This window comes from Marmota flaviventris, chromosome 3 (assembly GCF_047511675.1).
Source record: "Marmota flaviventris isolate mMarFla1 chromosome 3, mMarFla1.hap1, whole genome shotgun sequence".
Taxonomy (NCBI): domain Eukaryota; kingdom Metazoa; phylum Chordata; class Mammalia; order Rodentia; family Sciuridae; genus Marmota; species Marmota flaviventris.
The window spans coordinates 81,669,117-81,696,252 of NC_092500.1; the positions used below are offsets into that span (position 1 = coordinate 81,669,117).

The 27,136-nt window shown below is 35.5% G+C and overlaps 1 protein-coding gene across 1 annotated transcript in view; it reads left to right on the top strand.

Annotated features, from left to right (window-relative positions):
• Positions 1-27,136, top strand: part of Ovch1 (ovochymase 1) — a 58,887-nt gene that overhangs the window by 6,488 nt on the left and 25,263 nt on the right. The window contains 10 exon segments of the mRNA XM_071609290.1: positions 758-909; positions 2,305-2,494; positions 3,950-4,069; positions 4,650-4,737; positions 16,053-16,186; positions 17,401-17,538; positions 17,639-17,769; positions 18,493-18,586; positions 19,998-20,126; positions 22,294-22,474. Of these exon segments, the coding sequence (XP_071465391.1) occupies positions 758-909; positions 2,305-2,494; positions 3,950-4,069; positions 4,650-4,737; positions 16,053-16,186; positions 17,401-17,538; positions 17,639-17,769; positions 18,493-18,586; positions 19,998-20,126; positions 22,294-22,474 (1,357 nt within the window).

Here is a 27,136-nt window from a genome sequence, read left to right on the forward strand (position 1 = left end):
TCATTTACATGCAGTGCTGAGAATCGAACCCAGTGCCTCGCACATGCGAGGCATGTGCCACTGCCACTGAGTCACAATCCCAGCCCCAGCTTCCTTGTTTTTAATATCATGACCTTCTATAAAGTGCAGCTGAAAGAACAGCAAAAGGGTCACTTCCAGAGGCTTGGGAGATGGTAGAAATGGGGAAATATTGGGCAAAGAGTACAATTATATGATAAGTTATGGAGACCTAATGCATATGATATGGTGCCTATAGTCAATAATTATTGTACATTTGAAATTTGCTAGGAGAACAAAACTTGGGTATTTTCACTATAAGAAAAAAGATAGTTGTGCTATCATGTTTGTGGATGTCATCTCACAATTATACATTTATCAAAACATCACATTATATACTTTGAATATGAATAATACTTATTTGTCAATTGTATGTCAATACAGCTTAAAATTATGATTTTTTTAAAACAGACTTTTATGACACATTGCCTTATTGACTCTAGTTTTCCTCTTGGGGAAACATTTAAGCATATGTTAAGAAAAGCCAATTGCCTGTAACCTGAAATCTGAATTTCTTAATGATGTCCATTATCACATATCTGACCTTGAAATGTAATTCACACCAAAAACAAACAACAAAAAAATGCATCTTCTACATTGGCTTAAAATCTATTTGAGATAGTTTTAAATGTGAGGGCTACTCACTAATTTGCTTTAAAGGGGACAGTTGTCGACTAATCTGTCAGTTTTCTCTCTATAGATTCTGAGTATTCAAATGTCTTACAAGAAGGGGAACTTTCCATCATGGATGACAGAATGTGTAATTCTGTGCTGAAGAGTATGAACCTTCCTCCTCTGGGAAGGACCCTGCTGTGTGCCAGTTTTCCTGAGCAGGGAAAGGATGCCTGCCAGGTACCAAAGTATAAACCAGCTAGTTATTTAGTAAAGTGGGCGAAAGTGGTTTCTGCCTTTCCCCATGACTGCTTTGGGGAGTTACTACTTCAAAGTTCCTTTTCCCCTCATCTTTCCATCTGGCTTCTATTGAAAAATGTGCTTGGTCTGAACTGAGAGAATTCTTTCCTGTGCCCATTTCTACACAGTGAGCTGGGGCAGGGGTTATTTTCAGTGTTTCCAATCTAATGGAATCAAAATAATAATCTTTAATAAATCCAGCTGGGAATTATTTTTTATTTCACATTTCATTAAACACTATAATATTTTTTTCCTTTAGTGCAAAATATGTTTGAAAAAAGATGAATAGTTTTAGTAACTGAGTTGAATAGATGTCATGAGAGCCACTTTCCAAGACTAACAACAACTTCACAAATGATAACTTCACAATCTCTGAGGTGCCTAGAGAGGAAAGGGACTGATTTGTAAAAGACATGAGTCAAGTTTTAAATATGTCTTCCAAGTACATTATCTTCCCTATTTATTTATTTATTTTAAAGGTAGAACATCAGAGTCATTATTCTTTTTCAGAAAGCAACCTGAAACTCTTGTGGGAAGCTCCCTGGAGTTTACCATTAAAGAAATTTGAATTTTTTTTTCAAGGGTATGACAGGTGTTTGGGAGAGAGGAAGCGAGAAACTTATAGTTGTGCCACTTTCTAAACTGGATCACAAGTAGACTGAAGGTACTCTGTCCCTTCTGTAACTGCTAGAGGAAGTCCTTTTTTTTTTTTTTTCTTTTCTGTGAAGCACTCTAACAATCCTGTACCTTTTGAGGAGAGTTTAATCTGACACAAGATTGTCCGAGACATGTACTCAAAGAAACATGTACTGAAATGTTATTGAAGACAGACTCCTGAAATCTTGGGTTCTTTACTCTCTAGCATGGAAGCCATTGTGGTCTTTTACTTATATACCTGGGACAAATTTGAGCTTCCCAGGCTTTCTGTTCTTAAAGTCCCTCAGGGCTCTGTTCACAGATGTTGTGGGCTTGGAAGAGGATTTACCCTTTCCCATCTGCTCTAGGTGACAAGGCACAGTAGAAGCATACAACTGTAACCACATTGCCCCCGCCTCCTCCTTTTACTCATTTTTGGAATGTATGTGGTAGCTCTTAGAGAGAGAGAGAGAGAGAGAGAGAGAGAGAAATTGAGTACTGGCTTGGCATATTAAATCTGGGTGAGAAGATGAAATTAACAATGAGGAAATGGATGATCAAAATCAAAATGTTGATGGACAGTGAGTGACGGGTGGACTTCTGGGCTTCTACCTCTTTGAGATGAGTGCCAATGTTCGTGGAACTGACATGATAATTTAACTTGTAAATATTTTCAGTTTTCTTTCTTTCCTACACAAGGGAGACACTGGAGGCCCACTGGCTTGTAGAAGACCTGGTGGAATCTGGACTCTGGCTGGGATAACTTCCTGGGTAGCTGGTTGTGAAAGAGGTTCGGCTTCTCCAAAAAATTACCACACAAGGGCATTACCTGGCATTTTTTCCAAGGTGTTTGAGTTGATGGATTTTATCACTCAAACCATGATCACAGGTGAGTGAATTTTCTTCCTCCTTTCATTCCAAGTCAAAAACTGATCATGTTTATCTCAAGAGTAGTTACTTTGATATGTTGTGATATTATCAGAGAAAAGCTTTAGTACAAAGCAAGAATGACTGATTTTAAATTCTTAGTCCAATGTCTGTAATATTTTGTCTCAGAATTCTTGAGTATTGATAGCTATCAGTTTAACTTAAACTGAATCCCTGTATAAAATTTTTATGAGCTATCTTTTTGCATTTGAGATTTTAAAGACTGCCCTTGAGAATAGACTCAGCAGATTCTTTCTTCTTTGATTCATTTGAAACGTTTCCTCTACAACACTTAAAAACACGAAAAATGGATCCCTTCTCTCCCCCTTCTCCCATTCAGCCTTGTTAATTTTCCTTGGAAAACTGGGGGAAATGAGGAATACTTTGGAGAGTTTATTTTGTTCAGTGACACTAAAATCTAGACTAGGAAAATTCGGGTCTGGAGAGCAAAACCTGTCCTCTAGGAACTTTCTAACTACTTGGGAAGGAAAAAATATTGTGATGAAAGGTGAAGTGCAGATAGACCTGGATGAAAGGTGAAGCTGTAAGTGTGCTGAGGAGGAGAGGGTCTCAGAGTCTCAGAGGCCAGAAGGTTCACAGAAAATGGTACAAGGCACTGCAGAGCACAACTTCCTGGAACACAGTTTAGTAAAGGAAGCAAATGTTTAAGGCCCAAGATTCAAAGCAGCAAAACCTCACATTCCCTCCATCTGTCTGTCCCTCCTTTGTTGCTGTCCAAGGTTAGCCACCTAGTTGAAGACTTGAAGTGCTGCTGTTTGTTGGCCCAGCTTCAGGCCAGCACTCCCTCAGCCTGGGAGGACTCCCCGCTCACTTCATCTGCCTTTAGTGTCTTGCACACTGTCCACTGCCCTACCGCAGGGTCAAGTCCCTCCTGGTAGTGATTGTTCCACTTTGACTGCCTGGAAGAGAAAGCTAAAAAGGTTAACAACCGCTGAACAAAGAATTCGTAACAGCAATAGAATTTTAAAGGGCAATGAAATTGGGCAATAACAGTTAATTTCACTAATGAACATCAGAATGTGATAAGTAATTTATTTAAGTAACACGTTTTTAAGATCATCTTTCTAGGTTTTTCATCTCCTTTATGTTCTAATTGCCTATTTTGTTCAAGCTCTTCTCAGAACCACCTCACGTAACTGACTATTTTAGAAATAGGATTAAATTTAGGCTTCTACAATCTTAAAAATCAAATTAATTGAATCTTTCATATTTACAAACCATCAGATCAAGTTGATTTCTGCTTCCATGTTGTCCTTCAATCTTCTTAAAAGACATAATAGGCCACTGACTCTGAGCAAAGTTCTCCTCTACATTGGTTTTAAGTAGAAACCATAATGTGTAATTTTTTAAAGTCACATTATCACAATTTTCACTGAAATAATTGTTGTTAATAAAGGTATTCTTTTACCCTCTATATATTTGGACTGGGGCCAATCCCTTTCAGAAGTGAGTCCAAGGTGTGTAAAAAAGGGCCTGAATTCTGTCCAAGGTGTGGATAGAAGACAGAGACAAGAGGGCGTGCATAGTTCTAATTATCTAGATAGGAAGTGGAATTGGGGGAAATCATTAGAAGAAAGCAAATGCAATCATATCATATTTATAATTGAATTTTACTTCCATTTCTAAACTTTAAATGCCTCAATGGTTTTATACAGAGTGCTTCCAACAGTTAACCTGACATTTGCATCTCAATTTTGAGTAAATGAATTTTGAGTAAATGCCATTACTAAAAGCTGCATGTATTTGTACAGTGTTACTTTACTGTTACCTGGAACATTCTAGAAGAGATACCTAGGACATTCTAGAAGAGAGAGGTGAAAACCATATTAGTCTCATATAATATAAATTTGACAGCCTCAGTGTGACTCATGATTTGAGAAAATTGTGTAAGTTTTGAATCTGAAGAACTCTGTTAAAGAACGTATGATTCAAAAATTTTATTAAATACTGTTTATAATATGATGTCTAGATTTTATCCATTAAGGACATGTTTTCCTAAATGTAACTAATATAAATTGTATAGCTTCAGGATGAGATCTATACACTTTTGAAATGTTGTCCAGAAAATAATCCACTTCTTTTACATTTTCTTAAAGATTGTAAACCTCAGGGAATAGGATTATTTGGAGAGAGTGGGGAGATTCAATACCCCTATTCCAAAGAAAACAACTATTCTCATAATAGGTATGTATCTTAAGTATGAAAGATTCTTGGGTTTTCCTCCTCACACAAAATAAGACAATTTTATTCTTTTTAGGTTTTTATTCTTTTTAGATATACATGGCAGTATAGTATATTTTGATATATTTATACAAACATGGAGTATATCTTTTTCTAATTGGGAACCTCTTGTGGTTGTACATAATGTCACAATTCATTAATTTAAATGATTATATTTTGGCAAGTTTGTCTAGCACCTCCAATTATTTATCTGATTATATTAGAAGTATATATTTCATCTGATGTTTTCTGGTTGGCAAATATCTACTAATTGGCATTTTAGAGTCATTAATATAAATCATCACCCCAAATAGTGTTAAGACTAAAACTTGCCTGAACTGATGAGTTCAAACATCGAATATTAAAATCATCTGGTGTGAGATTGCTATGCAAACTTAGTGATTAATCCCGGCATGCCTATTTCTTTAATCATAGTAGTATTTTAAGTATCACCTAGAAAATGGAACATAGTTTATGATATATAAGTGGCAGTATATTTCAATTTTATTTTCCCTACCTGTCTTGTTCCTCTATATGGATAAGGATGTCTTTAAACTTTAGAAATCAATTCTTTGCATGTATCTCATTTTCATAAGTGACCTAAATTCATTTTTAAAATTGCATGATGTTTTGTAGAGTATACAAAGGTAGATGACAGTTCTATGCATTTATAATCTGGTAGAAAGAAAAAGCTTGACAAAAACTACACTACACTTAAAAAAGGGATAAAATAAGCTTTTATCCTTATTCGTAGTGTGCCATAAATAAATTGGTCCTATGAACAATGGAGGCTGATTTTTCAGGGTGTGTTTTGCAAGGAGTGTGTGTGCAGAGTGGGATGGGAAAGAATGCCTTAGTTGTAAGGGGTGGCATTGAAACTAGATGTTAAAGAATAGCTGTGGTTCTATAGCTGTGAGGTCCTTTGTAGCTCTAAGACCTAAGATTTCAAGAGATGGACACAAGGACCGAGGTCTTCTCAAGTAAAGAAAATTTTGTATAAGCAATTTCAAGGAGGTGGGAAAGGTCAGGGTTGTTTGGATTATGATTATCCTAGTGTGACTGAGAGCCACGTGAATGGGAACTGGGGTAGCAGGAGATGAGGAGGATTGAAGTGCTGGTCGGGACTTAATTATACAAGACCTTAACTTCTGTGCAAAGGAAGTTTAGACTTTATGCCAGAGGCCATGGGAGACTAAAATGATGGAGAATAATTTTTTAAAAATTAAAATGCATAAAAGTTTTTACACAAAGAATGGAGAAAATGTGGCTTAACTGCTGCCCACATTTAAAAGGCTTAAAGGTCTAAAATGACTTTTTCCCAAGTCATCCTTGAGATGAGAAGAGGCCAGTAAGTTTTTGCCATCTGTGCTTAAACTATTGGAAGAGTGATTTCTAAGAACAAGAGAGAATTCTATTTTATTAGAATCTCAGACAAGACTTCTAGGCACCCTCTTTAAACAGGGACATTAATAAGCTAGAATTCATCTGAAGGATAATAACTGAAATGCAATATTTTGTGTATGGTGTTGGAGATTGAACCCAAGGGCTTGTGCATGCTAGGCAAGTTTTCTACCACTGAGCTGTATCCCCAATCCCAAGGAAAGAAATTTAAAGTGTTTTAAGAGTTATGGTTGAAGAAACTAGAGATATTTTTGAATCAAAGAAGACAGGAGGAAAAAGGAACTTCCTGGTTTATCTGAGAATCTTTTTTTAAAAAAAAACAAACTTGTACTGACTAACTGCAAAGGATTTCTGGGTAGAAGTTAGAAGATAGATTTTTAACCCAATATTAAGGACTTTTTAATTTGAGAGAGTGAAGTTTGGTCTGCCTCAGGTGTAATGAATGTCCTTGATAAGCGGGGTATTTGAGCCAGCTATTTGTATATTGGGAAAGAGACATGCAGAGGACAGTCCACGTGCTCTCAAACACAGCAATTCAAGTATTTCAGAGCTCTCTGCAATGCAGTTTCAAGAAAATGTCAAAGTGAGTTAAGAGAAGTGTCATTACCTGTGGAAATTCAAAATTTGAGAGCTGAGTCAGCTGACTTGTAGGATCAGAAGGCATATTTTAAGAGATTATTAAAGATTTTCTATCTCAAATAACCATTAGGTTTTTATGAAATCTTACAGTGTGCCAGACATTGTTCTAAGTGCTAGGAAGATAGCAGTGAACCAAACACAAACACTGTCTTTGTGTAGGGCAAGTTAGGTGGTGGTAATGGAGTCATAAAAAGAAAATTACCTGGGGCTGGGGTTGGTGGCTCAGAGGTAGAGCGCTCACCTAGCATGCATGAAGCACTGGATTTGATCCTCAGCACCACATAAAAATAAAATAAAGGTACTGTGTCCACCTACAATTAAAAAAAAATACTTAAAAAAAGTTACCTGTAATAGTAGGAGGTGGAAAATGCTGCACAGAAAAAATTTTATAAGCATGGTAGAGAGAGCTGAAGTACATAAAATTTGAGTGGTTGACCATAAAAATGATACTTAAACAGATTTAGAAAAAGGGAGGGAAGGAACCATATGGTCAGCGTGGAAAGGAACACTCCAGGTAGGAGAAGTGGTAGGTGTGAGGCAAGAATACAATTGGTATTTTTGTGGATCAGCACCAAGACCAGAGAACTAGAGCTGAGTGAGAAAGGCAGTGGCCAGATTGTTTTGGCCTTATTGGACCTAAAAAGAACTTTGGGTTTTACGGAGATGGAGAACAATTGAAGGGTTTGAGCAGAGGAAAATGGTCTGACATATTTTAAAAGGATCACTTTGGTTATTGTGTTGAAAATGAACTGTAGACAGGAGAGATCAAAACCAATAGTAGTTACTACAGTCGTCCAGATAAGAGATGATGACTTTGACTAGATCTGTATCAACAGAAGTAAAGACAACTGATGGTGTCACAGGATTTGATGAAGAGTTCACAGTTTGGGTTTGAGGAGAGGAAGAGAATCCTGGTGAATAACTTGGTGTTTTAAACTGGCCTACTGAAAGAATGGAACTTCCACTGTCTGGTGAAGAAGATAGGAAAGTAGTTTTTAGGTAGTAGGGTCAAGAGAAGTGTTCTGTTTGGAGAGATAACTGTATTTATGGGAAGAAGAGAGAGTAAGAGTGGAGAAAACATAGAAATGTGAAACATTTGTCTCACGAGAACACAGCAAATAAGTTTGGTTTAGAAAGGAGGAGGAATAAATCCTTTCTTGGGAAAGCAGCAGAAGTTAATCTACAGGAAAGATGAATTGATACCAGATGTCTTAGTAATTGTACAAAATTTCAGTTGCTTCAAGTTTAGAGAATGAAGTTGAGATCAAATAGTAAGGACTATATTTGAGAGTTTATAGGAGTTAGTCAATGTGAATTTGTACTGTAGTTTCAATAAATCTGAGGCAAAATTTTTTTTTCAAAATACATTGTTTTATGTACCACCAATACAGAAAACACCATATCCAAGATAGGCCCATATAAATTGAGAAGATGAAAGGATATCCCTTCACTAAATAGCTATAAAAGTATAAACCCACCCATGTGGAAAGTTATGTGCCCCTTGGCCCTGGAAAGGGAGGCGGAAAAATCTTCCCTGAGAATCTGTATCACTAGCTAATATTCATGAAGGTCACAGTTGAAATTACCACCAAAAGTATAGTTCAAATCATCTCAAGCAGAAAACCTTGGTAGTACAGAGTTGATAGTACCTCCAGGTGATTGACAGAAGTCAATGTAAGTCCTTCCTGGAAGAACATTCAGTCCAGCCCTAGGGAAATTCTAAGACTCTGTTGCACAGAAGCATTATGATTTCAAAATGTTAAAATATGAAAAGACGTGTCTTGAAAATAGGGCATTATGTAAAAATGTGCATGTGTAACCGATGTGATTCTGCAATCTGTATTTGGGGTAAAATTGGGAGTTCATAACCAACTTGAATCTAATGTATGAAATATGATATGTCAAGAGCTTTATAATGTTTTGAACAACCAATAAAAAAAAAAGAAAATAAGGTATAAGACCAATTTGCATAGTTAGTGACTTTTCTAGCATACTAAGCAGGATTGAATTGTGAAATGGTCTTGTAAATTCCAAATGGCACTAATTAGGAAATGGTTAAAAAAAAAAAAGGAGGAGGAGGAGCAGGGAGTTGTATATTCCCTTCAAGACTGTCTTTATTCTGATAGGAGATAGCTAGAATTTCAGAAATGGCAGAGAGATGGCACCCAGGTTGTCCTCTTTCCTCCATACCCATGGCAGACTTTGCATTTCTCAGAGCCTAGAACACTGTCTATCGATCATAATTGATGACTGATAGATGTTTGAGTGAATATATTGATGATTTTGGCATTTCTCTCTTGCTTGACCTCAGAATCCTCCTAAATACAGCAGTTGCTGATGGTAAATCAAGGTTGGCATGTTATTTGAACCCTATTTTCCATATAAGACATTTTTTTAAGTTCTAAATAAATTGTTTTATTTTTTACTAGTAGATTCTACATTAAAGTATTTTTTATTTTATTTTATTTATTTTTTAAAAATTTTTATTGTTGGTTGTTCAAAACATTACATAGTTCTTGATATATCATATTTCACACTTTGATTCAAGTGGGTTATGAACTTCCATTTTTACCCCTTATACAGATTGCAGAATCACATCGGTTACACATCCACTGATTTACATATTGCCATACTAGTGTCTGTTGTATTCTGCTGCCTTTCCTATCCTCTACTATCCTCCCTTCCATCCCCTTGCCTCCCCTCTTTTCTCTCTACCCCATCTACTGTAATTCATTTCTCCCCCTTGTTTTTTTTCCCTTTCCCCTCACTTCCTCTTGTATGTAATTTTGTATAACCCTGAGGGTCTCCTTCCATTTCCATGCAATTTCCCTTCTCTCTCCCTTTCCCTCCCACCTCTCATCCCTGTTTAATGTTAATCTTCTTCTCATGCTCTTTGACCCTACTCTGTTCTTAGTTACTCTCCTTATATCAAAGAAGACATTTGGCATTTGTTTTTTAGGGATTGGCTAGCTTCACTTAGCATAATCTGCTCTAATGCCATCCATTTCCCTGCAAATTCTATGATTTTGTCATTTTTTAATGCAGAGTAATACTCCATTGTGTATAAATGTCACATTTTTTTATCCATTCGTCTATTGAAGGGCATCTAGGTTAGTTCCACAGTCTTGCTATTGTGAATTGTGCTGCTATGAACATCGATGTAGCAGTGTCCCTGTAGTATGCTCTCTTTAGGTCTTTAGGGAATAGACTGAGAAGGGGAATAGCTGGGTCAAATGGTGGTTCCATTCCCAGCTTTCCAAGAAATCTCCATACTGCTTTCCAAATTGGCCGCACCAATTTGCAGTCCCACCAGCAATGTACAAGTGTACCCTTTTCCCCACATCCTCGCCAGCACTTGTTGTTGTTTGACTTCCTAATGGCTGCCAATCTTACTGGAGTGAGATGGTATCTTAGGGTGGTTTTGATTTGCATTTCTCTGACTGCTAGAGATGGTGACCATTTTTTCATGTACTTGTTGATTGATTGTATGTCCTCCTCTGAGAAGTGTCTGTTCAGGTCCTTGGCCCATTTGTTGATTGGGTTATTTGTTTTCTTATTGTTTAATTTTTTGAGTTCTTTGTATACTCTGGATATTAGGGCTCTATCTGAAGTGTGAGGAGTAAAGATTTGTTCCCAGGATGTAGGCTCCCTATTTACCTCTCTTATTGTGTCTTTTGCTGAGAAAAAACTTTTTAGTTTGAGTAAGTCCCATTTCTTGATTCTAGTTATTAACTCTAGTGCTATGGGTGTCCTATTGAGGAATTTGGAGCCCGACACCACAGTATGTAGATCGTAGCCAACTTTTTCTTGTATCAGATGCCGTGTCTCTGATTTGATATCAAGCTCCTTGATCCATTTTGAGTTAGCTTTTGTGCATGGCGAGAGAAAGGGATTCAGTTTTATTTTGTTGCATATGGATTTCCAGTTTTCCCAGCACCATTTGTTGAAGATGCTATCCTTCCTCCATTGCATGTTTTTAGCCCCTTTATCAAATATAAGATAGTTGTAATTTTGTGGATTGGTTTCTGTGTCCTCTATTCTGTACCATTGGTCCACCCACCTGTTTTGGTACCAGTACCATGCTGTTTTTGTTACTATTGCTGTGTAGTATAGTTTGAAGTCTGGTATCGCTATACCGCCTGATTCACACTTCCTGCTTAGAGTTGTTTTTGCTATTCTGGGTCTTTTATTTTTCCATATGAATTTCATGATTGCTTTGTCTATTTCTACAAGAAATGCCGTTGGGATTTTGATTGGCATGCATTAAACCTATAGAGAACTTTTGGTAATATCGCCATTTTGATGATGTTGGTTCTGCCTATCCATGAACAGGATATATTTTTCCATCTTCTAAGACCTTCTTCTATTTCTCTCTTTAGGGTTCTGTAGTTTTCATTGTATAAGTCTTTCACCTCTTTTGTTAGGTTGATTCCCAAGTATTTTATTTTTTTTGAGGATATTGTGAATGGAGTGGTTGTCCTCATTTCCATTTCAGAGGATTTGTCACTGATACACAGGAATGCTTTGATTTATGCTTGTTGATTTTATATCCTGCCACTTTGCTGAATTCATTTATTAGCTCTAATAGTTTCTTTGTAGACCCTTTTGGGTCTGCTAGGTATAGAATCATGTCAACTGCAAATAGTGATAATTTAAGTTCTTCTTTTCCTATTTTTATGCCTTTAATTTCTTTCATCTGTCTAATTGCTCTGGCCACTGTTTCGAGAACTATGTTGAACAGAAGTGGTGAGAGAGGGCATCCCTGTCTTGTTCCAGATTTTAGAGGGAATGCCTTCAATTTTTTTTCCGTTCAGAATGATGCTAGCCTGAGGCTTAGCATAGATAGCTTTTACAATATTGAGGTATGTTCCTGTTATCCCTAGTTTTTCTAGAGTTTTGAACATGAAGGGATGCTGTACTTTGTTCAATGCTTTTTCTGCATCTATCGAGATGATCATATGGTTCTTATCTTTAAGTCTATTGATGTGGTGAATAACATTTATTGATTTCCGTATATTGAACCAGCCTTGCATCCCAGGGATGAATCCTACTTGATCATGGTGCACAATTTTTTTGATATGTTTTTGTATCCGATTCGCCAGAATTTTATTGAGGATTTTTGCATCTAGATTCATTAGAGATATTGGTCTGTAGTTTTCTTTCTTTGAAGTGTCTTTGTCTGGTTTAGGAATCAGGGTGATGTTGGCCTCGTAGAACGAATTTGGAAGTTCTCCCTCTTTCTCTATTTCCTGGAATAGCTTGACAAGTATTGGTATTAGTTCTTCTTTAAAGGTTTTGTAAAACTCTGCTGTATACCCATCCGGTCCTGGGCTTTTCTTGGTTGGTAGTCTTTTGATGGCTTATTCTATTTCCTCGATTGATATTGGTCTGTTTAGGTTGTCTATATCCTCCTGACTCAATCTGGGCAGATCATATGACTTAAGAAATTTATCGATGCCTTCACTATCTTCTATTTTATTGGAGTATAAGGATTCAAAATAATTTATAATTATCTTCTGTATTTCTGGAGTGTCTGTTGTGATATTGCCTTTTTCATCCCGTATGCTAGTAATTTGAGTTCTCTCTCTTCTTCTCTTCGTTAGCATGGCTAAGGGTCTGTCGATTTTATTTATTTTTTCAAAGAACCAACTTTTAGTTTTGTCAATTTTTTCAATTGTTTCTTTTGTTTCGATTTCATTAATTTCAGCTCTGATTTCAATTATTCTTGCCTTCTACTTCTTTTGCTGTTGTTTTGCTCTTCTTTTTCTAGGATTTTGAGATGAAGTGTGAGATCATTTATTTGTTGGTTTTTTTTCTTTTTTTAAGGAATGAACTCCAGGCAATGAATTTTCCTCTTAGAACTGCTTTCATTGTGTCCCATAGATTCTGATATGTTGTGTCTGTGTTTTCATTTATCTCTAAGAATTTTTTAACTTCCTCCTTGATGTCTTCTATAACCCATTGATCATTCAGTAACCTATTGTTCATTCTCCAAGTGATGCATGATTTTTCCTTCCTTCTTTTATCGTTGATTTCCAGTTTCATTCCATTATGATCAGATAAGATGCATGGTATTATCTCTACTCCTTTATAATGTCTAAGAATTTTCCTGTGACATAATATATGATCTATTTTTGAGAAGGATCCATGTGCTGCTGAGAAAAAAGTGTAACTGCTTGATGTTGGGTGGCATATTCTATATATGTCAATTAAGTCTAGGTTATTAATTGTATTATTGAGTTCTATAGTTTCTTTATTTAACTTTTGTTTGGAAGATCTGTCCAGTAGTGAGAGAGGTGTGTTGAAGTCTCCCATAATTATTGTATGGTGGTCTATTAGACTCTTGAACTTGTGAAGAGTTTGTTTGATGAACATAGCTGCACCATTGTTTGGAGCATATATATTTATCATTGTTATGTCTTGTTGGTGTATGGTTCCCTTGAGCAGTATGTAGTGTCCCTCTTTATCCCTTTTGATTAACTTTGGCTTGAAATCTATTTTATTTGATACGAGTATGGACACTCCTGCTTGTTTCCGAAGTCCATATGAGTGATATGATTTTTCCCAACCTTTCACCTTCAGTCTATGTATGTCTTTTCCTATCAAATGCATCTCCTGTAGGCAGCATATTGTTGGATCTTTTTTTTTTTTTTGATCCATTCTACTAGCCTGTGTCTCTTAACTGGTGAGTTTAAGCCACTAACATGTAGGGTTATTATTGAGATATGGATTGTTCTTCCAGCCATATTTTTTTATTTATGTTACTTAACATGGTTTGTTTTTCCTCTTTGATTATTTTTCCCCTTTACTGTACTACCTCCCACTGTTGGTTTTCATTGTTATTTTCCATTTCCTCTTCCTGTAATGTTTTGCCGAGGATGTTTTGAAGAGATGGTTTTCTAGCTGCAAATTCTTTTAACTTTTGTTTATCGTGAAAGGTTTTAATTTCATCTTCCATCCTGAAGCTTAATTTCGCTGGATCCACAATTCTTGGTTGGAACCCATTTTCTTTCAGCGTTTGAAATATGTTGCTCCAGGATCTTCTAGCTTTCAGAGTCTGTGTTGAAAGATCAGCTGTTATCCTGATTGGTTTACCCCTATATGTAATCTGCTTCCTTTCTCTTGTAGCTTTTAAAATTCTCTCCTTATTCTGTATGTTGGGCATCTTCATTATAATGTGTCTAGGTGTGGATCTCTTATGAATTTGCACATTCAGCATCCTGTAGGCTTCTAGGATTTGGGATTCTGTCTCATTCTTCAAGTCTGGGAAGTTTTCTCGTATTATTTCATTGAATAGATTGCTCATTCCTTTGGTTTGGACCTCTATACCTTCCTGTATCCCAATGACTCTTTAAGTTTGGTCTCTTTATGTTATCCCAAATTTCTTGGATGTTCTGCTCATGGTTTCTTAACAGTCTCGCTGAGCTGTCTATGTTCTTTTCAAGTTGAAATACTTTGTCTTCATTGTCTGATGTTCTATCTTCTAAGTGTTCTACTCTGCTGGTAGTATTCTCATTTGAGTTTTTAAGTTGGTTAATTGCTTCCTGCATTTCTAGGATTTCTGTTTGTTTGTTTTTTATAACCTCTATCTTCCTATATAGTTGATCTTTTGCTTCTTGGATTTGTTTATGTAACTCATTGTCGAAGTGATCTTTCATTGTCTGATTTTGCTATCTAATGTCTTCCTTAAGACTCCAGATCATCTGAAGCATGTAAATCCTGAATTCTTTATCTGACATTCCATCTGCTGCAGCTATTACCTCTTCTAAAGTTGAGTTGACCTGCATTGCTTGTGGTCCTTTCTTTCCTTGTCTTTTCATAGTGCTCGTGTTTCTTTCTGCTTGGTGAAACTGTTGTGTTATTGAATTTTCCCCCTATATATTTATATTGCTCTTGTATAGTTGAAAAGTCTCCCTTTCAGGGGTGGGCGGCGGCTGTGCTCCTCCTCCAATTGGGGCGATGTGTCTACCATGCCGGCGGGCCGCTGGGCCTCCATCTAAGACATTTTGAGGCAGAAAATAATTTGAAAACAAGAGAAAGTACTGGTACTTTGAAGTCGTGACACTTGAACTATAGCTCCCATTATATAAGAGATTCAATGAGTCTTTTAGTATCAATGCCAGTTTTCTCATTTGAAATAGGGAGAGTAATTTCTCTCCTGTGTTCTCAGAGGGGTATAATGAGTCTCAAAAAGGATGATAGATGCACAGTGCTTTTTCAATTGAAGTGCTTAGATAAGCGAGCTTTATAATATTTTAGGTAGCTTATTGCTTTTTAAATGGAAATTCTTAAAAAGTGATTTTAATACTATTTTAGGTTACCTATTTTTTTATCTATATTCAGAATGATGGATTTGAATAGAAAGATTAATTTGAAGAGTTTCTGGTTAAGAGGGAGTTGTTTGGCAAAAAGAATTATTAGTGTCTGGCTTTTAGAAATTGGGCATAAAAGAACTCGATTGCTCCTACAGTCCTGAACATTTATTACCTAGAGAGCAGTGGGCTATTAACGTCTAAGGTTGTTGATGAAGACTGCCACACTTCAGAAAGAAGTTCATTCTGACATGTTAGATTCCAAATAATTTTGCATTCAGATGAATGTGACATATGGAAGAAGTTGAGATTTGTGGTTCAATGGGATTTTTTTCTTAAATAGTATAAATTCATGTGAGGAAAATAAAGGTGAAGTGTTATGTGATAGATTATGTAAGGCTACTTTGAAAATGTTTAGACATGTTTCTAAAGATGTTAGTGAAAGGTCACATCTGACCTGATTTGGGAGTTAGATGACATTACAACCCTGGGGACTGAATTAGTATGACCTGATTTGGCTGGTTAGAGGTAACATGTGCTGCACAGTTAATCCATAATTCATGAGAATTCATTGTCCATAGTTCAACTTCTAGGTAAATATTATGAATTTTAACTAGACTAATGATGACCTAGAAAAATATGAGAAGTTTTCTTCAGTTTATAGATGAAAATTCTAGCACTTTTTAACTAAATAAAAATTAAACATTGGTTTCTGGCCATTTTTCTAATTAGTAATCATGTATTTGTTGGAGAAATGTTAGCAATTTGGTTATAAACATATTTCTGCCATATAAGGAATTTGTTGATTTTTGCATTCTAATATTCTGCTAAATTTTACTATTGGTAAAGTGTAAACTAATGCATGAAACTTAGATCTTATTTTCAAACTTGCATTAATTTTATTTTTTTTTCCTGCTCTTACCCCAGTTTATGTGTCTGGAAAATAATGGTACCAGAAGATAAAATTATCCTGATAAAATTTACAAGTCTAGATATAGAAAATCAAGCTGGATGTGATCATGACTACATATCTTTACAATCAAGTGATGGAGCGATTATTAGTATGTTACTTATCATTTTAGAGTACTTTAAAAAAGAGAAATGCTATAGCTCATGTGAGATTTTTGCACCTGGGATAATTGTTTTATCTTACATACTGTGCCCTTCTAAAAGGGATGGGTGCAGGAGGTTGTAAGAATAGAAACAATAGCATATTATCTGATCATTTTCTTCATTGTTTTTCTAAATCAGACACCAAATATCACATTCCTTTTTCAAGTTTAATAACAGTATTGAATAAAATTGACATCACAATTGCCAGAAAACCTCCATTTCAAGGAAAGGTTAATATTTTCATTTTTAATCACAAAAGTGGGTATATGTTTAGTAAATTTGGTATATAAAGATGAGCAAAAAGGAAAACATGTAAACCATTCACAAACCTACCACTAAGAGATGGCGGTGCTGGGGAGCGAACCCAGGGCCTTATACATGCTGGGCAAATGCTCTACCACTGAACAACAGTCCTGGCTCTTACTGTTAACATTTTTGTGCATATCTGTTTACATACACACACTTTGAACTCTACTGTACAATTCTTTAATAATTTAAAGACACAATAGGTCATTTCAGCCACATAATTTTGTTAGATTCCTCTTACAAGCTATAGAAACATAATTGACCTCTATGTTAGTTGAAATGTGTTAAGCATTAAGGGTCTCCACAGCTGATACAGACCTTCATCTCTAGATCTCCATGAGATAAATGACAAAACAAATGTCTCTTCACAAATTTTGACATAGAAAAGATAGTTTTCTAGGGATTATAATATTTATTGACTAAATCATTTTATACTTAAGTCTACTATTTATCTAGCAATCATTCTTGCTTAAAGTCGGGTATGTACAGGATATCACATGCTGAACATATAGAGAATCAGTCTCAAGCTTATGGCTTGAGGTCACTGAAGGTATCCCACACAGCAGGAAAAGCTGCAGAATACAGAATGTGCTAAATTGATCCAGGGAAAGGTCCCTTGGTTTTCAGTGAGTGTCCAGGAAAGTTTATAAGAGAACTGGACCTTGAATAAGGTCCTAAAGGGCGAATAGAATTTCACTTGAAACTGAGAGCCAGAAGATAGGTGAAATAGAATCATTGAAGCAGAGATTATGGCAAGATTAAAGAAGAACTCATGGGAGATATTACCAGAAAAAAAAACATGTATAACTTTGCACTACATTTCAGTAATGTTATTTCAATTTCTTTTCCTCTCAAGGTAAGGTCTGTGGAGATATGTTGCCCTCACCCTTGCTGATGGAGACCAACCAGGCCATAGTTACATTTGTTTCTGATGCAGAAAACAGTGGCAGTGGCTTTGAACTTTGCTTTTCTGCTGTACAGAACTCAGGAACAGGTAAGGATTTCAGGTGTTCATTCTCTGCTGTCTCTAAATGGAGATGACAATAAGAAGTGCCTTTTGCCATTCAATGTGGATTCTCCCTACATCTGCATAGGTTCAGGTTGTGAGAGTGTGGCTGTATTGGTAGAGGAAGGGACAATTCAGTATGCCAACTATCCTCGCTTGTATCCCAGTAATGTGTGGTATCATTGGTTTATTCATGCTCCAGAGAAACACATCATAAAAGTAAGCAATTGAGGAATTGCTACTTTATAGAAAACTTAGCTATTATGCTAGGTAGGCATAACTTACTTCATATGGATTGTTAAGATACCATTATGGCTAGAAGTTTCTTTTTGCCACTTTTTTTTTACCCTAAAAGGATTCTGTATGTGAATTTAAAAATGCAGCAGTTTAAAAGTGTATACAATGCAAAATAAGGCTTTTTCATCAGACTCTTGTCCTACACATGGAGTAAAACATCAATGTTATTGCAGCATCTCTGGGGAGGTATTCTGAGCATAGGCATCTAAGTTACTTGGCAATGCTTTGTTCACTGAACAGTATCTCAAAGAACTTTTCAAATGAGCCTACAGAGTTCTTCTTAAAAACTACATAAAATATTGTGTGATGTTACCTGACTTATTAAATAAATCAGTTTCCTATTAGCAGAGGTTTGAGTTTCCAGTTGTTGTCCATAGCAGCAATGCTGCCATGAATATCCCTGTGTCAATATCTTTGGACACATGCAGATATATGTAATTTGCAGAAATGAACTTGCTGGGTCAGGGGTTTGTGCATTTAAACCTGGTAGTCATTGCCAAATTGCCCTCCAAGGAAACTATAATTGTTTGCATCTATATCAGCCACATTTTGATAATAACAGAGATCCTTTTAATGTGCAAAGAGAAATTTCTTAAACTTTTTTCTTTTTGACCACTTCTCTGGTTGTGTTTATAATTTGTACAGTTGACATTTGAGGACTTTAAAGTTGAATTTAACCAAAACTGTATTTATGATTCCATTGTGATTTATGATGATCCTGAAGAAAAACACAAGTTAGGTAGTTAACATTCCATCCTCTAAATTCAATTTGAGAAGCATCAGACTCACCAGGGTGCCTCTGGCATTGACTGTCTTCCTTGGGTACCAAGAAACTGAGTGGGAGTATGGATTTCTTACACTTGAAGCTCCAGAACTCACATGCCAGAAAACTTTAGCTTTAAGACCTGTGAACCAGCAGCTGACTCACTAGTAAAGATTTTTAATAGAAACATATAAAATGTGGAAAATATTTCAGAATATTTGGAAGGTGAAAAGGAAGTACTCTCAGAGAAAAGGGAAAATGGTATCGGTGAATAAATTTCTGGTATGTGCAGAAGGTAAAAATTTTAAGTTTCCTTTTTTTTTGTATCAATTCCTTCTGTTGCGAATATTTTCATTTTTGTGTCCAAGAAAAGTAACTAAAAACTGTAATTTCCACTTGGGTCTTAATTTTCTTAGCAACTTCAACTTCAAATATACTTTAAGTTATAACTTTATTTACTTCATATGAAGAATTAACTTTCATCCTATTTGTCCCTCAGTCAGGTGGTAGTGAGTTAGAGTCCAGGAATATAAATGGGCTCAGAATATTTACTTGGACTTTAAGAGCAGGTGAGTTGGTAGCGCAATCCTATGCTCCAACAGAGCAGTACATGTGATGTGAGGGTTGGGTAAAGCAGATTTCTGGTGTTGCCTGCTCACATAAAGAATGACCATATCAGAAGATAATGCTAAGTGAAGTTAGCCAATCCCCAAAAAACAAATGCCAAATGTTTTCTCTGATATAAGGAGGCTGACTCATAGTAGGGTAGGGAGGGGGAGCATGGGAGGAATAGATGAATTTTAGAATAGGGCAGAGGGGTGGGAGGGAAAGGGAGGGGACAGGGGATTAGCAAGGATGGTGGAATGTGATGGACATCATTATCCAAAGTACATGTATGGAGACATAAATTGGTGACAACATACTTTATATACAACCAGAGATATGAAAAATTGTGCTGTATACATGTAATAAGAATTGTAATACATTCCGCTGTCATTTTTTTTAAATCAATTTAGAAAAAAAAAGAATGACTATGTCCTGTTGGAAAGAAGAAATATATTTGCTTGGGTGGTTTTATTGTTTATTCAGCTCCTATTGTTCACCAATTAATAATTGAGTTTTTTGTGTATATTAGAAATCAGATGTCTTCATCCCATATAGTTTTTTTTTGAGATAAAATTTTTTTTGAGATAAAAATTATGATACGTTGTTACTTTGAAAACTAATTTTTAACTTTCTTTGTAAGTATGGGTATGCCTACAAGCCAAAGTTGGAGAAAAACAAAGTTGCTGACTTAAAAACATTAGTTGGATAATATTTTGCCTCCTGTGTTTGGATTTTTAAATTTTTTGTAACTATAATTCAAATTTCCCTAAAACTTTTACAACTAAACTTTGTAGAATCTTGAAATCCATTTCAATATTCAGTTTTGGTAATATGATGGTCGTGTATTTCAAAAGTGATGGTGAAAATAATTTCCAAGGATTCAAGGCTAGAAACACCTTTTTACCTTCAGGCAAGTATAATCACCTGTGTAATAAGAACTGTGCTTATAGGGAAGATAATTTAACTGTTTATCCAAATGTAGGATGCTTGAATCATCTTGATAGAAGAATAAAAATGCAGAGTCCTGGGTCCACTCCTAGAGATTTAGATTCTATAGATCTGGGGTGGAGCCCAGAAATCTACGCCTTAGCAAGCATCTCCCATAATGCTCATGAAACTGCATTCACTAGAACATTTCAAAAGATGCCAAGCACCATATGCGAAAAGCAGAGAATTCAGATTAGAAAATGGAATTCAGAAATGAGATTGGCTCTATTTTGAAATTTTAAAAGCTTCTGGAGGACTAATAGTTTTCTCAGTACTTTAGAAGATAAAGTTTACTTTACCTAGACAAAAAGGAATATCTTATGCAAAAACTATAATAAAGGAGAATTGATGACTTACAAGAAAACTACATTGTGAAGGAATTATAGAAAAGGCATTAAACTATAAGTACCATAGTGGTAAATATCTAGTGAAGATCTATTGATCACTTTCTTCATCCCAAGTATAGTCAATATTTCATACACATCACCCATTTATTCCTCCTTACAAACTTCAAAGATAATATGTACTGCTCTCCTTGCACAGACCAGAGAACTGAGGCTTAGAGAAGTTAAATGACTTTCCCAAAGAGCTATGAATAGGTGGAGCTGTTTTTCAAACCTCTGGAACCTCCCTGGTTCCAGAGTAATATGGAAAATTGAGAAGATGGATGAACTTACATGTAAGAAGAGTGGTGGGAAAATCATTGCAAGAAATTTTTATAATTGTATTGCTTGACTATACATGTTGTGGGGAGAGCATTTATGAAGAAGGAAAAGTCCAGCTTGAGTTTTCAGGGTTCTAGCTCGAGTGGCTATGGATGGTAGAACCATTAAATGATGCAGGGACATAAGAACAAGGCCCTATTGACTATTAAAATCAATTAGTTCCATTCATGACATGTAGATGTTTAGAATTTTGTAGGAAATTCTAATGGAGACATCTAGTTATTCTAGGTCAAGAATTCAGGGAAGAGATTTATAGTGAAGAGATAAATTCACAAATCATCTTTATATAGATGAGTAAAAAATAGGGTATGGACAGACAGTACCTTGTAGAATATCTTTTCAGGCTGAAAAAAAGATTTTGAAAAAAAGACTAAAATTAAGAGATGACTTTAAATATTTCAAGAGTAAATATCATGGAGTAAAGGAAGGAAAAAGTGCTTAAAAGAGCTAGATGCAGGGATATTGAGAGATAAGCAAGAAATCACATCTGTGCAACTTGGCATCTGGCATATAAATGGTAGGGTTAGTGAGGTCTACAGCAGAGTGGTTTTTGTGATTGATCAGGGTAACAAGGCAGGTCAATTAGTGAAGCTACTCAAAATACTTTCAATTAAAATTTTTTTCTCTATAGACTCCTTAAACAAAAATGGACTGACAACACTTCTCAAAACCAATACTATATTTACTGGAAAAGCTATTCCATATGGTGAGTTGGCCATACTACTATCTGTTTAATCTACTTCTTTGTTAACTAAATGTCTATTTTGGAATCTTCATCTTTCATTTGATATGCCACAATGAAAAAAAATTCAAGTTTTATGTTTAAGTCCTTGAAACTTGTAGAATCCTGTTTGAGTTTACATATAGACTCAGAGGGAAAACAAAATAAGGTTTATATAGGGAGAAAGAGGTACAGAGAACAATTCATGGTCCTCATCTACTCCTATACAAACTTATTATTTAAAATGATTTCCTGAGCCATGTGCAGGGTGCATGCCTATAATTCCAGTGGCTGGGGAGGCTGAGGCAGGAGGATAACAAGTTCAAAGTGAGCCTCAGCTAAAAAAAACTTACTGAGGCCCTAAGCAACTTAGTGAGACGGTGCCTGGCAGAGCAAGCACTGAATAGTTAGGTTTTAAATGAACGAATAAATACTTTCATGTCTAAAATCCTGACTGCCTGGCACAGTTGGCTAAGCAGGCTTTTAAATTCGGACTCCTGAGAGATGGGTCTTGGGAGTAAGTACTTTATAAATCTCATCTGGCATTTGGGAATTACTGCTGTTAGCTATAGCAAGGCTTTGCAGGAGTTGTGTTCATGATTGTTGTCTGGGATGAGCCATTGGTCTCCTCTTCTTTCCTGTAGATATCTGTGGCATCCCTCCATTTAGTCCCCAGTGGCTTTCCAGAAGAATTGCAGGGGGGGAAGAAGCATGTCCCCACTGTTGGCCCTGGCAGGTGGGTTTGAGGTTTCTAGGTGATCACCAATGTGGAGGTGCCATCATCGATCCAGTTTGGATTCTTACTGCAGCCCACTGTGTACAATCGTGAGTGAAACTGGTGTTTTACTAATCTATTTAACACACGGGTTTATAGGAAATGCCTAGTATACAAGTGTGATTGTCTAACTTCTAAGATCATCCAGACTAATTCTAAAGCAGGAATCTTCCTTTAAGTATTTTCTCTGCATAGCCTTCTAGCTTCTATTTAAACAATGTCAGTAAGGAGAAAGTTAATCCAATCTTGAAATTTTTTTATCCCATTTATGTAGGTCTGATTATTCATGTTGAGCCAAAACCTGCTTCCCATCACAGAATCTATGGGTCTCAACTTACTGTAACTTTAGAAAACAAGAGTTCTTATTTCTTCCTTTGCATAATGATCCTTCCTGTATTTGAACTTTTCTCGTGTTCTACTTTAGTTTAATCTTTAAGCTAGGAACTCAATTTTATTATTGGTAATAATTCCAGATGCTTTCCCATGCAGTGCACTTTCCCCTAGGTTGGTTTAGGATTATTCCTCTTGAAATTGGTTCATGTCAGCAAGGGTAAGATCACTGAATTACCAGAGAGCTATGAGCTATTCTGCGATATGAAAAAGTGAATATAATATATGTGTAGTTTAAAGAATAGTTGTTAAATGGAATGGTGGGACCAAAACTGTACATTTAGGAAAGATCTTTGTACTTATCTCTCAAGACCCCTTAGCTCCATTCCCAAAAGGTAAGTGCTATGCTAAATTTGCTAAGTTTTGTATTCATAGTACCTATGTTCTTTTTAAATTTTTCTTTAAATTTGTTTTTAACATGTCTGTGTTCCTAAAACAGTATATTGTTTTTTGTTTTGATCTTATGTACCAGAATTTTATTTATAATCTTTGCAACTTGCTTTTATACTTACCCTATGTTATGTAGATCAAGCTCTAAGGCATGTGAATATGCATAACTGGTTTGTTTTGGCTACTTAAATCAATCACTTGTGGGTAGGTTCTGAATAGCATTATTGAAAATCTTCCCATATGATTCTACTGTGCAGCCAGGGTCTGGAACCTCTGTCTTTCTGTCTTGATCTTGACCATTTCTCTGCTTGCTCACAGTGCATCAGGTCCCCTTGATTTTTTGATGGTCAACATGCTAATCTTGTCTGTTCTTCAAGGTCTGGTTAGTTGCCCTTCTCTCTGCCACTCATTATGTTTGTCAGGAATCCTTATGTTCTCCTTGGCTTTAAGTTTCTCAGACTTCCCTTTTCTTGACAACGTAGGCCATTTCGAGGAGTATTCATCTGGTATTTTGCATAATGTTTCTCAGTTGAGTTTGATATTTTTATTGTGGTTTTATTGGGAGTTCTGGGGTTTTGAGAGGAAGACTACAGAGTAATGTGCCATTCTTATTGTATCAAGGATACATATTATCATCAGAACTTATTATTGATATTAACTTCAATCATATAACTAAGGAAATATTCTCCACTGTAAAATTACACTTTCTCCCTTCCCATACTTACTAGTTGGAAGCAAGTCACTAAAAGTTGTCCAGATCAGGGGGTAGACAGTAAGCTCCACCCCTTTGAGCAGGGAGTATTTAAGTCATTTAAGATTCTGCATCAGAGTTATCTTTTTTTTCTCTACTTACTAAATCTTATTTAAATTGCTGTGAATTTAGGGATATCTATTTTATAAATACTACATATTTTGTTGCTCAAATTGTTCCAGATTTGCCACTGTGAGCTCCTTCATGTTGGCTGTATCTCTTTGTCAGGCTCCTATCTTTATATAACACTATAAGGTGCTCCAGGCTAATCTTATATGTTCTCTACTCTGTCCCAAAATCAGCCATTTCTCCAAGGAGCCTTGCTTCATTTTATTGGAGAATGGTATGGGAAAACATGATTTGGGTGCTAGATATATTAGGTTCCACTGGAGTTTTGTTGCTTCTAGGTTCTCTCAGTTGACAGAACTAGAAAATAGAGGGATGTCTACTATCATGAGTTACAAACACATCTATCCATCTGCATTTATGTTATGCTAATCTGGAATAAGATAACTATGAGTTTATGTTTACAACTCCAACATCACATGGGATTTCCACTAAATCTACTTTGTTGGAAAAGCCCATTTTATAGTAATTCCCTCAAAATGCATTTTATGGTACTATGAAAAAGAATCTTCAATAGTAGCTGATTAATTAGTGAATCTTAATATATTGGAAAATATAAGTACTAGTATAGAGGCCAGAGACATAGAAGCATCTTTAAGTAGGTTCCCTTATCAAATAGAATGGTCTATTCTTGAATTTGTATGCAGGGACATCATACCTTGTAGAAAAATAAAGTACATTGCCAAACTATTCTTCTCAAGGTGGACACTCAACTTAATCAATTGAGGTCAAATAAACATGGTCACCTGTAAAATTTTGAGCCATTTAAGTCAATCACAAAATGTTGAATGAAACTAGATTACTATCTCTCATTCTGCACAAAAGTCAATTCAAAATAAACCTAATACTCAAGAATCATCCAGAAACTACGCATCTACTAGAGGAAAATGGGGAAACACTCCAACATATAGACACAGGCAGTGACTTCCTCAATGGGACTCCTAAAGCTCAGGAAATAATAGTCAGAATTAATATATGGTAATATATCAAAATTTCAAAACTTCATGCTCAGCAAAGGAAATAATAATGTGAATGAATGGGAGAAAATCATTCCCATAAACTCTTCCAACAGAGGATTAATATCCAGAATATATATAGGACTCAAAAAACTTATCAAAAACAAATAACCCAATGAATAAGTGGGCAAATAAACTATGCAGTCATTTCTCAAAAGAAGAAAAACAAATTGCCAAATATATGTAAAAAAATATTCAATGTCTTTAGTAATCAGGGAAATGCAAATAAAAAGTACACTGAGATTTCATGTTATTCCAGTTAGCATGGCAATCAAAAATATGAATAACAAGTGCTTGTGAAGATGCAGGAAAATAGGAACTCTTATACATTGTTTAAGAAAATGTATTAGTACAGCAACTATGGAAATACGTATAAATATTCATTAAAAGACTAGGAATGGAGACACATATAATCCAGTTATCAACTCTTAGTGTTTATCCAAAAGAATTAAAGTCAGCATACTATAGTGACATATGCATACCCATGTACATAGCAGTCCAATTTGCAATAGCTGAGTTATGGAACCAATCTAGGTGTCTATCAATATATGATTGACAATAGAAAATGGGGGTATATACACACAATGAAATTCTTACCAGGCCCAAAAGAACAAAATTATGTCATTTTCAAGAAAATGGATAACTAGATGGCATCATGTTAGGCCAAAAACGAACAAACAAAAAAAGTTTGACTCAACAAGAGTCATATGTCTTCTCTCGTGTGGAATCTAGAGGGGAAAAGAGGATAAAAGAGATCTTGAGATAATAAAAAGGAAACTAATAGGGTAGAGAAAGTAGATCCAGGGGAGGGAGATGGGAAAGACCAGGGGAGGTATGGAAATGAAATTGAATGAATTATATCATGTGCATGTATGAATGTGTCATAATCTCACTGATAAAATTAAATACAAACATTGTGTGATTGACTTAAATGGATCAAAAATTTACAGGTGACCATGTTTATTTGACCTCGGTTGATTAAGTTGAATGTCCACCATGAGAAGGATAGTTTTGTAATGTTCTTTATTTTGCCGCAAGGTGTTATGTTTCATCAGGGACTTCTTGATTTTTTAACTTTCTCCCCCCACAAGATAATTTTATCAAGTAGAATCTAAAATAGTCTTTCCATTTCACTAACCATTCATCCTCTTAGAATTAATCCATATTAATAATGTTTTGTTTAATTTCCATTAATATTTAAGCATACATGCATATGGTTTATAGTATATGCATATGCCACATTGTTTTATACTTTTGTGTGCACACATTGTATTTTATTTTTATACTGATTTGAAAAATGTCTGCCAAAACTTTTCATAGATGCCTAGTTTATTTGACCGGGGAAATATCGTTTTTAAAATTTTTAATTAAAAAATTGTTTTGTTGCACAATTTTACATAATAGTGGGATTGTGACACATTCATACATGTACATGATATAATTCATTCAGTTTCATTCCCATACCTCCACTGGCCTTCCCCATCTCCCTCTCCTCAATCTCCTTTCTCTACCCCATTTATTTAAAAGTCTACCTTTTCTCCAATGTAAGTTTTTCATGCCTTTGTCAAGTATCAGATGACTGTATCTGTGGGTTCTCTGTCTTCTATTCTATTAATGTAATGGTCTTTCTATGCCAATACAATGCTGTTTTGTTACTATAACTCTATAGCATAATTTTGAAATTGTGTATTGTGATGCTTCTAGCATTGCTCTTTTTACTCAGGATTGCTTTGGCTATTCTGGGCCTTTTGTGCCTCTCTATGAATTTTAGTTCTTTCTTGTTTTTTGAAGAATGTCACTAGTGTTTGGATGTGGATTACATTAAATCTGTAGATTACTTTGGTAATATGACCATTTTAACAATATTAGTTCTGCCTATCCATGAAAATGGGAGGGTTTCTATTTTCTAGAGTCTTATATTTCTTTTTTTTTCTTATGTTCTGTAATTTTCATTATAGAAGTCTTTCACCTTTTTGGTTAGATTTATTCATAAATATTTTTGAAGCTATTTTAAATGGAATTGTTTTCCTGGTTACTTT